Source organism: Capsicum annuum, chromosome 11 (assembly GCF_002878395.1).
Source record: "Capsicum annuum cultivar UCD-10X-F1 chromosome 11, UCD10Xv1.1, whole genome shotgun sequence".
Taxonomy (NCBI): domain Eukaryota; kingdom Viridiplantae; phylum Streptophyta; class Magnoliopsida; order Solanales; family Solanaceae; genus Capsicum; species Capsicum annuum.
In genome coordinates this window covers 20,720,639-20,734,223 of record NC_061121.1, presented here as the reverse complement: position 1 = coordinate 20,734,223, position 13,585 = coordinate 20,720,639, and the positions used below count along the sequence as shown (strand labels likewise).

At 29.4% G+C, this 13,585-nt stretch overlaps 1 protein-coding gene across 1 annotated transcript; it reads right to left on the bottom strand.

Annotated features, from left to right (window-relative positions):
* Window positions 1-6,383: 6,383 nt before the first annotated feature.
* Window positions 6,384-6,903, bottom strand: LOC107847335 (glycine-rich RNA-binding protein GRP2A). Its single transcript, XM_016691529.2, has one exon. It carries the CDS (start codon window positions 6,817-6,819, stop codon window positions 6,547-6,549), a length of 273 nt encoding a protein of 90 aa, XP_016547015.2. The 5' UTR covers window positions 6,820-6,903; the 3' UTR covers window positions 6,384-6,546.
* Between the last annotated feature and the right edge of the window lie 6,682 nt (window positions 6,904-13,585).

Genomic DNA, 13,585 nt, shown 5'->3' with positions numbered 1-13,585 from the left:
TGTGGCGGCGGTGGTGGTGGAAAATAAATGGGTGAAGTTGATAAAGTGTAGGTCCCTTGATTGTGAGGTTGTGTGTGTGTATATCGTGAATGGAAATGGAGGAGACCCGTCACTGTGTGTTTTATATTTTCTCTGTTATGGTATGGAAAAAGGGATGGGGAACTGGTAGAGGGTGGGGGGAACTGGTGAAGGGTGGGGAGATGGTTGAAAGGTGGCTTGGGGGGAGGCTTGAATGGTTGCTGCAATGGCAAGGTTGCAGCAAGGGTAGGCTTTAATGGCTGATGACTGCTGCAATTATGGCTGGTGTTTTTTTTTTCTTTTAATTTTTTTTAATTATTTTAATGTAAAAATGACAAAAAATTGACTCTCACTCTCACCCATGCGTGTGCATTCACGTGTACCCATGCGCGTGCATTCACGTGTTTCTTCCAACTCAGTCGATTTTGTGCCACGTAAGGCTGGTCAATGGTCAAAGAGTTTAAAATATTGCTTTTTAGTGGTTCAAGGGTCCAGACGACAAACATATAATAAGTAGAAGTGTCCACATTACAAAACGGACATAGTACAAGGGTCCACTGAACCATTTTGCCTTATAATAAAAAATGAAAAGATATAACGCATGGCCCATCTGTTGCAACAGATGAGTCATCTGTTGCATAGGTTCTCTGAACCTATTGACAGATTACCCATCTACTGTAACTTATGCAACAGATGGGTAATCTGTTGCAATTGATAGTCCATTTGCTACAGAGAACATATGTTAATAGATTATCCATCTACTGCAATTTATGCAACAGATGGGTAATCTGTTGCAACAGATTGCAACTGATGGTCCATCTGTTGCATAAGTTCTTTGAACCTATGTTAACAGATTATCCAATCTACTACAACTTATGGAATAGGTGGGTGATCTGTTGCAACAGATAACTTAGAATGTTGGAAATAAAATATATCGAAGGTTAGAAAAAGTTCACTTACCCAGTCCTCATACCACACAGTCATATTTGTCATGTTTTTGAAGTCTAGTGGCCCAAATTCATGCATGGTGTAGAATTCTTGGGCCTTTTTGGATCTGATCAGTGTGTTCAGCCTAGAATTCTTGGCGGCTTTCACCAACGTGTAGATGTTCACCTTCTTCAGTGTTCCCTACTCTGCAGTGGCCCCTTGAACTTGCTCAACATTGGAAGGGGCCTTTTGAACTTGCTCAACATTGGAAGGAGGAAGAGTTGCAATTTTTCTTGATTTAATACCTGAGAGTACCTTTGAAATTGCTTTTTTCTTCCTCCTAACCACTAATGGAGTGAATGGCTCTGTCGGCTTTTCTGATGGTATGACACCCCTCTTGGATGTCAATTTCTTGACAACAACAGTCAGAGCATCGATGCTTTTAATCAAATTTTCATGTTTGTCCTTGCACTCTTGACATTTGCAAGAAGAACATGAGCTTGAAGAGGGACCAAAAAGGTGATATGCCCGTAAAAGGAGTGAGTCCAACACAGCCACCACCATTATAACCATCATCATGGCCAACTCTTGTTTTAAATAATTTTTTGTGAGCATCATCAACATGCTCATCACCATGCCTGACACCAGCATCAGCATGCCTGACAACAATATCACCATCACCACATCATCAACATGCTCATCACCATGCCTGACACCAGCATCAGCATGCCTGACAACAATATCACCATCACCACCACCAACACCATTACCACCACCAACAGTACTTAAATATGTTGCAGCATCCTCAAGAATCTCAACATGAGGCTTAGCAATAACAAACTGACCTTCTCTAGCTGCTTCTCTTTTGATGGCTCTTGCTTCAGCTAATTCTTTATTTGTTAAATCCACCTTTGGGTTTGTTTTTGTTTGAACAATACCCAGAGTAAGAAAATATGGCACCTCCAACTCTTACTCAGTAGGTACAAGCCAGGATGCACAATCTATAAATTACTACTATATTAGAAAAAGAGCAGATTTCAACATATTTGCTTCCAGTCTTTTAATTCAAATCTAAGGGTATGTTTCTCATTTTGGAGCTTCATAATTAACTTACGTGTACCTAAAAAGCCCTATTGAATGGACACGTATTTAACTTTATTTTTGACTCTCTCTCACCTCTTAACATTCTTCTCGATTTTCTTTGATTAAAATTCTAATCTGGCTGAAAATTGGGGTACGAGAAAATCCGATTCCCACCTTGGCGAGGCAAATACGTAATCGCTTCCTTTTGTAGCCATGACGTTGTCGTCTTCTCTTCAACTTCAAAGGGGTCTTTATCAGTGGCGGAGCCAGGATTTTAATTGAGGGGGTTCAGAAGTAAATATACGAACAGTCGAAGAGGGTTCAAACTCTGCTATATATGCATAAATAATATATACAACCATGTAAAAATAGTATAATTTTCCGTCGAAGGGGCTTCGGATAAACCCCTAAAACACATGTAGCTCCACGCCTGGTCTTTATGGGTTCTCCAGAATCCGGACCCAGACCCAGAATCTGATTTAGCTAAAAAAAAAAAAAGGGGATCTTTTAGGGTGTTTGACCATTTCGGTATGTCAATGATTTATTCGTTCCTTTAACCAACAACTTTTTAAAATTTTGTATGTAGACGAAGTGCACAACGAGCCGATTAAGACCATTTCCAAGGTCATTGAGTGTTATAATTTACTGGACTAAATGACCCTGTTTAAAGAATAGCTAAAGTTTACAAGGAGTTACAGAGTGCAAAGTAATGGAAGCTTAGTCCATGTCTCGCAGTTCTCAATACAATTGTCTCACATCCTACTGCTCACTAGATTATGAAAATCTCATATTTGGTCAGTGCATATAGTCTCTTTCTCTATCATTTATAAAAATACTAATCTGTTGGTCAACTTTTGTTTTACTTAGTTATTAATGGAATTTTAAGAAAAAATTGATAGAAAGTAAAATATAGTTATGTTTCAGGTTGATGATTACTATCCCCATGTGGTTATCATGGAATTGATAAAGAGAAAAGATAATTTTACATTTACTAATAAAGGGAAATAAGCAAATGTGTTTGTTCTATACAACTGTTCTGCTGATTTATAGGTTTTTCATCCTTTGATCGTCACACTGCACACGCTGCTGATAAGCATGACATTGTAGTTAGATTTTGAATTTTGGTTGTGAAGTTATAATGGTACTATTTAAATGGAAGAAATTGGATTGTTATGCTGTTAAATTGTCATAGTAATTTCAGGACCTATGATCCCGCTGTGATTAAATTTTGGAGGAATTGATATAGGTCTCAATTTCAATGTCAATGATTATCACCATGATCTAAAGTAGGTGTGTGGGATATAACTAACTCTTCAGTCACCTAATTGTGAAATCTTTTTTCTCACTTAAAAAATAATTGAATCTCGTTCATTGTTATTGTCTTGTGATTGATATGTCGATGACGAACTTCTCAATGAAAGAGTTTTTGCTCATACTTCCAGGTCAGAGCACTGATTTCTGTACAGAAAGTTTGAATACTGGACTGGTTGTGAAAGTTGAGAGGATTGAAGAATTGGAAGATCTTAGATCGGGTCAAATCTAGTAGGATTAACCCGATTTTGCTGGTATTTATATGATATGGATGTTTAGTGAATTTGGGTCTTTCTAATCTTTTGTTAATTAATACTATGGTATGACTTTTTTGTGAACTGGTATGAATTAGCTTTGTGTTGATCATTGGGTTTTCGATAACTATAACACACTTCATATAGATGGTTGTTACTGTATTATTGCATAATGTATCGTGTTGTGTGCGGATTTTCGATAACTATGTTGGTTAAAACTTGTTATGATTTGTTTGGAAACTGTTGGATGCTGGAGCTTTAATTTAGGGATGACAATGGGGCGGGGCGGGGCGAGTTTTAAGCTGTGCGAGGTAGTGCGGGTTTTAAGTTATGCGGGGCGGGGCGGGTTAAAGTAAGTTTTTTCTTAAATGGTGTACTGCGGTGCGGGTTGCGGGTATATGCGGATTTAAATTAAAAAAAAGTTAAAAATTAATATTGTTCTCGAGAATATACCTAAAATTATATATATTCTTTACTTAAAAATTGATGATACTTAAAATGACATGTATAATACTACAAATAAATAATTTTATAGTAGTTTTTTTAATATCTCTATTCATTTTAATAAAAATATGATATTTGATCATTACTTGTACACGTTATACTTTTTCATAATTTTTTAGTGAAAAGTGATACAATAGAAATTAGTTATTATTTCCTAGTTGTAGATTTAAAAATATTATGATTTTCAATGGAGTTACGAATTTTTCAAAAAAAAAAAGAAAAAAATAAAAACATGGGATAGTGCGGTGCAGTTATGGGGTATGAATGTGAGGCGGGTTTATACGGGTTTAAAGGTGATGCGGTGCCCATTAAGTAATAAATCAGTAACATATATAATTCAATAAGATAAAGCTAGGGATGACAATGGTGCGGTGCGGTGCGATAACTCATTGACAAATTTTAGCTTTTGTTAGATTGACAGTCCCTTGGGCAATTTGGATGAAAATAGTTGTCCTCCCAAGTCTATTATGGTAGTTGGAAAGGTTCTTTAAGCACTTTCAACTGTTATCTTGACTTTATGTGTCTTCTATATTTGCACTTGACATAGTACATACAGCCAGGGATTCAGAAGAAATGCCACCCCATCTTAGTTACCTCATCGCTAAGATTCTGTTTTCAGCCTCTCCACTAGCTTGCTCCTTATCTTTATTTCTCTCTTTGAGTGAAAGTTGGTTTTTGAGAGAATAGAAAATGGATCTTCAAGAAAACAGCTCTTATCATGCTTATACTTGACAAAGGCTTTGACGATTATAAAATTGAGTTTTGACCATAGTACTGTCTAACTGGCCCCAGAAAAAAATCCCATCTTTATCCTTCTTTCCAGATAGGGTTATATTATTCTCATTCTTAAGTTACATGAATTTATTTTCTTTTGCTGTTGAGCTTTCAATAATTTTGACTTTATTGTTCTGGCTGCTAGGCTTCTTCAAATGCTATTGGAGATGGACAATCACAATGGCTGATAGACACACTTGAAAATAGTGAAACCAAATAGTACCTTCAGACTGCACTATTTTACACTCCAAAAAGATATGTTACTAAAGTGATGTTGTGTGACTAAAGTGATATTGTGTAAATGCAGGTGCATTGCTGTTGGATTTCATTCATTGATAGCATGTGAAGAAAATAAGTCTCAAACGGAACCCAAATGTGAATTTCAATGCTTACATTGAGCTTAATTTCTCTTTTCTCCCTTTTGCGACACACGTATACACACATTAACAATTACATCTGTGCAGGTACTTTTTATCAAATCTTATCAAGAAGCTATCAAGAACACAAAATACAAAATGAATTAACGAGATATCACTTGTCAATCATACAGTAGCACTTGACGTTTAACTAAGAAAAGTGTTTCGGACCCATGCACATCACTTCCTAGTAAATAAAAATAGATGTATTAAAATCAAATAATAATTTGTAAGACATTTACAATAGATAGGTCATCTGTTACAACAAATTATCCATATATTGTATAAGTTGCAGTAGATTGAATAATCTGTTAATACAGATTCAGAAAACTTATGCAACAGATTATCCATTTGTTGGATAAGTTACAGTGAATGAATAATCTGCAGAAATAAGTTGCAACAGAGAACCTATCAGGTAAATGACTTCCCATTTAGGAATAATAATAAATATTCCTACCCAAAATCATGTAGTTTACTTATAAATACATCGTAAAATGTATTTTGATGTCACTAATTTCTCATGTAATACTTTGCATGTTCCAATTTGATTGAATGAAAACTTAATTCATAAATTAATCTTTTAAATTTACTACCTCGTGAAATATAGCACGTACATACGCATAAAAAAAGGAATTAAGAATTTGGAGTTAATTTAATTCATAACGCATCACGGAAGCTAGGAAAACCTCAAACCAATCTATTTCCATCACTTCAAAGTTCAAACAACAGACTACTTTGTTAATAGGCCCAAAACAAATATTTTTATACATTTAAGAATTTTCTCAATATAAATAAAAGACATGAGTATGAGTAAAGAAGGGATGCATGATAAAAGTTTAGTCTTCTAGAAAAAAAAAATGAAGAAAGAAGGCATGTAATGATATATCTTAAAGAGGAATTTTAAAATATCAAAATAAAAAGATAAATCAAATAACTTTATAAGTAGTATCGTGGTACGCCGTACGCCCATTCTCTAAACTCAATGATCATACTCGAAAGGACAACCGGCGAATTGGACATATATGTTCAGAGCTAAAAATGAACAATATATAATTAACAGAAAAAAAACCATAAACACAAGCATAATAATAGTACATACCAAAATACTCCAGATTTATTATAAAAAAGAAAAAATACATAATATTCATAATACATAAGTAAAATCTACCAAAACAACATAATAATAAAACAAAAAAACACCCTAGGAAATTAATTAACAGACTAATATTAGACATATTTTTATTTAGCTAAAGCACAGATTATTTTCCCTTTTGTGCAGAGTGTAGATCAGAGAAGTAACCCTGTGGGTTACTCTGAAATTCACCCCTTGAAATATATGCTCCACCGCCACCTGGCGCCTTCATGGACCCGCCGCCGCCACTTCCCTTGGCAGAGCCGCCGCCGCCGCCACCACCACCTTTAGAACTAGCACTACCACCTCCTCCTCCACCTTTACCACCACCTCCTCCACCTTTACCGCCACCACCCCCGCCCTTACCACCGCCACCGCCTCCACCTTTACCACCTGGCATTTTACACTATCGTAGTACGTAGTTGATATTTGATCTATGATCACTCTTATAAATTACAAAATAAACTCAAAGGTACCTCTTATATATACAAGTCTAGAGAGATGTACATCACTACATTTTATTTTTGGATAAGGTCTAAGTAAATTATTCCTTTCGTCTTTACTCCTTTTTCTCCTTTTGTTCGCTTTTACTTGTGATATTTTTACTTAATATATTTATTAAAAAATAATTAATAATAAAATTATTTTACCATAACATTTCTATTAAATGACATTTACATTACATCTTAAAATTAATTTATAGAAAAATAATTAATGCTAAAAATAAAATAAAAAAAATATTATTTTTTATTAGGGTGAAAATCATTTTCCCCCCTCAAATTTACTTTAAAAATCAAACTCCCCCTCAACTTTAAACAATAAACATTCTTCTCCCTTTTTTCTATTTGTATTTTTTAAATACCTATTTTACCCTTACACTATTAATCTTTATCTTTCTTTACCTCTTTAAAATTATTATATTTCTTATTTTTAATATATATAGTAAATTTTTATAAATAAAAAGAAAATTATTTTCTACACAAAAAAAGTGAGAAACGTATATTAAGTATATAAGTTAGTGATGTTCTAAATGAAATAAATAACCATGATATGAAAATTTATTTATTAATAATAATTAAAAATGTATTATCTATTTATACTAGTGAAAATAACAAATAAAAATAATTTTATAAACATATTCAATTGCATGTAATATAATAACATATAACAAAAATGGAGATATATTTTATACTAGTTTACTTATATAAACATATATTCCCTCTATTCACTTTTATTTGTCACTATTTTGCTTTTTAAGGTCAACCTGCATGAGCTTTGACCAACATTTTAAGATGTATAATTTAAAATTTAAATGATCATAAAATATAAAATGTTATAAGTTGCAATTCTTCTTCATATTAATAAAATAAAAAAATATATTTTAAAATATTTGTTAAAATTTATGCAGGTTTACGAGAGAAAATGAAAAGTAACAAGTAAAAAAGAACCTAGGGAGTATATCGAAACTCATGTGCATATATATATATATATTACACACGCACACACTTAATGTATATAAAATAAGAGATAAGGTACAAGGTATCCCTAAACTATATTTGAAGTTGTTATAACACACTTAAACTTTAAGGGAGGTTTATTACCACCTAAACTCATTTTTTGTTGATCTGGTCGTAAGTATCAGAATATTTTTGTATTTCTTTTGGGGAAGACGAAAAATACTTGTGCTTTGTCTCAATAAAATAACAATCATAAAAAATAACATTAGCTTTTGTGTCAAATCATTAAAAAGGTTAAACTAAAAAAATTTAAATAAAAATATATAAATACTTGATTAAAATAAATAATGTACACTATAAGAAGATATTGATAATGCCAAGATTAAAATAAATATTGTCAAGATAAAAGGGGGTGCTTATTGTTCAAAGTGGAGGGGAAAATTTGATTTTTAAAGTAAAGTTGAGGAGGGAAATGATTTTCATTCTGTTTTATTGATATGTTAGAAATGATAAATAAAAATAAAAATTCAATTAAAAATTTAGGTATAAGTAAAAGTGAATTAGAAAACTAGTAGTGAATGAAGAAAGTATTTTACTTCATTCTTATATAAAAAACTAAAATTTTCTTTTTGATTGATCATATTTGCAAATGAAGACAACTTTCTTTTCCATTTTATCCTTGGTACTCATTCTACCTCAATTTAAATGGCAATATAAAAATGTCAAGATTCAAAACATTTTGATTTTGATAGTGATAGATTCAGACACAGAAATTTAAAGTTGTCTGAATTATTTTTATATAACATTTGAAAGTTATATATAAAAAATATTATTTTAATTATAATAATTAATAATTTAAAATAATAATTAAAATAAAATTTTGATCAAAGAAAACTTACGTTAATTGTAGTCCAATTGAGATGGGGAAAGAGTATTAAGTAACTATATAAAATAATAATTATAGCTAAATTAATTTAAAAAATTTTAAAAATTATTTATAAAATTAATTTAGTAAATATGTACTTTTAACGAAAAAAATTCTTAATAATTGTACTACTTATATATTCAACTAGACACAAGAGCTCGTGCAAGCACAGACCCAATATATGCTAATTTTTTTGTCTCAATTTATACAATATAGATAAATTCGTGAGGATTAATTAATTTTTTTTGTACGATTTTTGATATGTAATACTTTTTATATCATTTTAGACAATACATGTTACTTTAATTATTTGAATTTATATGGCACTATAAATTAGAGAGCCGATCAAATTTTTTATATAATCTTTAGACTTTGTATGTTCTTTAAATATCTTAAGTTGTTAATTATTACAACTTATGATAGTATTACATAATTTTCAGATAATATATGTTGCTCTTTGTCTCAACTTATGTGATACTGATGGAAATTAGAGAGTCAATCAAATTTTTTACATATAATTTTACATATTTTGAGTTGTAATTATTGTAATTATAGTACTTTCTGTTATTTTCAAATAATGTGTGTTACTTGTATCTCAATTTATGAGATTGTGATATAGTATATGGAGAATCAATCAAATCTTTTATATGTTGATAATATTTTAACTTGTTAATTATTATTATGATATTTTTTACGTTATTTCTAAATAATATATATTGTTTTTTCTGTTTCAATTTATGTAGCTGATAGAATTTTAAGAGCCAACAAAATTTTTTATGTTCTTCAAATATCTTAAATCGTTAATTATTGTAATTTATAGTAACTTTTACATAATTTTAGATGTATAATAAATAAAAAAATTAAAATAATAAAATAATAATATATAAAAAATAACTTGATCGATAAGCTGGCAGGGCAGGCCGCTTGCAAGCAACTTATACTCCCTCCGTTTTAAAATAGTTGATCCTTTTTTATTGGACACTCCCCTTAAAAAAGTATTTATTAGGGATTACTTTTCCAAATTAGTCTTATTAATTATGCTTTAAAAATATAAGTTTGAGTAAATATAATCAGAAGCGGAGCCAAGATTTCAACGAAGAGGGTTCCAGATTTAAAGAAAACTTAAGATTTCAACTAAAGGGGTTCCATATTTAAAGAAAACTTAGTCGAATGGGGTTCAACACCTACTATAATCACATAAAGAATACTTTTAATCATGTATAAATAGTATATTTTTTGTCGAAGGGGGTTCGGCCGAATTCCCGAACAGAAAGCTGGCTCCGCTCCTGAATATACTTTGTTTAGTTCTTTAATGTTGAGGATAATATTAGAAGAATATAATAAAATATTTTTGATTTCGTTAAAAAGAATAATTAAATTAAAATAAATATTTTTAAAAAAAGGGTTAACTAAAACGAAACGAAAGGAGTATATATTAGTAAAATAAATTTCATGCTTATCAAAATTTCTAGAGGAACCAAGAGGTGACACTCGTTTATGCATACATGCACGCGTGTGAATGCAAAGATAAAATTACAGCTTGAGGATAGATGTGCACATAAATTCAAGTTGATCAAAACTTCTTGAAAAAACAAAATAATTGCACTCATTTTGCATGCATATAAGCCAACGCTTTGGTTTTCAATGCACTAGCTACTAGCTAGGCAACCCATTAAAATTTGTAATTTTTCTTGTTTCAGTTTATATAACACAATTTAATTTTTTTAAGCGTTAAATAATTTAAATTATTGAACAATTTTAAGGAGATTTGAATTTTAATCAGGATCGAAATTAAAAAAAAATCAATCATAAAAAAGATGAGTTGGTGTAATATATAAATATTATATAAATAATATATTATTATTATATAGAAGACCAAGTGAGCAACCAGCTCAAACAGATAATTGACGATTGTCATGTCTGTTTCCAGCTATCTGTTTGTTTTGTAATTTTATTATTTCACCCTTAATTAATTATTATATATCATTTAAATATTAAAAAATTAATAATATTTAATAAATAATAAAATAGATAAAAATTAACAAATTAACTCTTGATGTTTTAAATTAATTTGACATCTTATATGAGGTTCACTTAATTTTTTTTCAAAAATATTTTTTTTAGCAATTTTGCTATATCACTTCTAATTAGTTACTATGAGTCATTTAAGATATGTCTGTTTCGCTACTTCAATTGTGATATTCGATTAACTCTCAAAATTATATCAGTGTCGCTTAAATTGAAATATAAGAAAAAATATTATAAATCATAATAATTAAAAATTTTAAATTATTTTAAAAATATACTTGACTATCAACACCACAAAAGTTTGAACAGAGAGAGTATTACAAACTACAATAGCTAACAACTTAAAATAGTAAATTACAATGCCAAAAACATATTATTAATTACAATAACTAACAGCTTAAAAAATCTAAAATATATTAAATGCATAATTGATTATCTAACTTTTATTTGTGTCACATAAATTGAGACAAAAAATAACATATCTAACACAAGCCCTTCAATACCTAGTACTATAAAGAAGAGCGATAAAGCAGACACCTCTTCGTTGACGTAATAAGTCATTTAAGACATGTCTGCTTTGCTGCTTCAGTCGTGATTTTACTATATTATCTCTAATTAAAATTATTATCTAAGCAGTGTGCCACATAAATTGAAATAGAAAAAAAAGTATTATAATTAAAAAGTTAAATTATTTTTAAAATATAATTGACTATCAATGTCACAAAAGTTTGGACAAGAAAAAAAATATATATTGTTTGAAAATTAAATAAAAATATTATCTAAAAAATTAATCTGATATGTATTTCAAAAATATACATAAAAAGTATGATAAATCTTAATAACTATCAACTTGAAAAATTTAAAAGATATAAAATATTTGATTGACTCGTGAAGTTATATCAGTGTCACTTAAATCGAAATGGATGAAAAGGTATGATAGACCAAAATAATAAAAAATTTAAATTATCTTTAAAATACAATTGACTATCAATACCACAAAAATTTAGACAAAGAGAGTAACATATATTATTTGAAAATTACATAAGAAGTATTATAAGTTATAGTAGATAACAATTTAAAATATTTAAAAACATATTAAAAATATGATTGATTATTAAATTCTATTTGTATCATATAAATTAAGATTAAAACCTACTATACAGAAGACCGAGTGAGCAGGCAGTTGGCGGTTGTCATGTCTGCTTCCAACTGCCTGTTTGCTCCGTGATTTAACTATTTCACTCTTAATTAATTATTATATGTCATTTACGTATTAGAAAATTAATAATATTTAACAAAAATATAAAATAGATATAAAATGATAAATTAACCCTTGATATTTTAAATTAATTTGACATTTTATACGAGGATCACTTAAATTTTTTTCACAAATATTTTTTATAATAATTTTGTTATACCACTTCTAATTAATTATAATGAGTCATTTAAGACATGTCTACTTCGCTATTTTAATCGTGATATTTGGTTGACTCTCAAAATTATATCAATATTTTTTTTATTTCTCAAGGTATCCCCACAACCGGCAGCCGTGAGACTAATCATTCGTTCCTCAGTCAGCACATTTTGCAGTAGAAAACTGGCCACAGAATTTGCTCCATTCGCCAGAGGCGGGGATCAAACCTCTGACCTCTTGCTTAAGGGACATAACGCTGAACCACTATGCCAACTCTGGTGGTTAGTTATATCAATGTTGGTTAAATTGAAATAGATGAAAAAGTATTATAAATTATAATAATTAAAAATTTAAATTATTTTAAAAATATAATTGACTATCAATACTACAAAAGTTTGAACAAGGACAATATTATAATTACAATAGCTAATAGTTTAAAATAGTAAATTACAATGCCAAAACGTATTATAAATTACAATAGCTAACAGCTTAAAAAATCTAAAAATATAATTTATTATTTAAATTTTATTTGTCTCACATAAATTGAGACAGAAAATAACATATATTTGGCTTGTACTAGCACAGACCCTTCAATACCTAGTACTATATAGAAGAGCGGTAAAACAGACATCTCTTTTGCTCACTCTGTGATTTTACTATATCACCTCTAATTAATTATTATATGTCATTTACATATTAGAAAATTGATAATATTTAATAAAAAAATATTTATGACATGTCTGCTTCAGCTATTTCAATCGTAATTTTACTATATCACCTCTAATTATTATTATAGGTCATCTAAGTATTAAAAAAATATTTAATAAAAAAATAGATATAAAATGATAAATTAACTCTTAATGTTTTAAACTAACTCGACATCTTATATGAGACTCACTTAATTTTTTTAACTATTATTTTTCATAGCAATTTTGATATATCACTTTTTATTAGTTATTATGAATCATTTAATACATGTTTGTTTTGCCAATTCAATTGTGATATTTGGTTGACTCTTATATATTAGAAAATTAATCATGTTTAATAAAAGAAAGTAAAATAGACATGTATGACATGTCTGATTCAGCTGCTTCAATCGTAATTTTACTACGTCACCCCTACTTAATTATTGTAAGTCATCTAAGTATTATCAATTTTCTAATATGTAAATGACATATAATAATTACAACAATTAAAATTTTAAAAAAATAATTGATTATCAATGCCACAAAAACTTAGATGATGAGAATATTGTAAATTACAATAACTAACAGGTTAAAATAGTAAATTATAATGTCAAAAAAATATTATATATTGCGATGACTAACAACTTAAAATATCT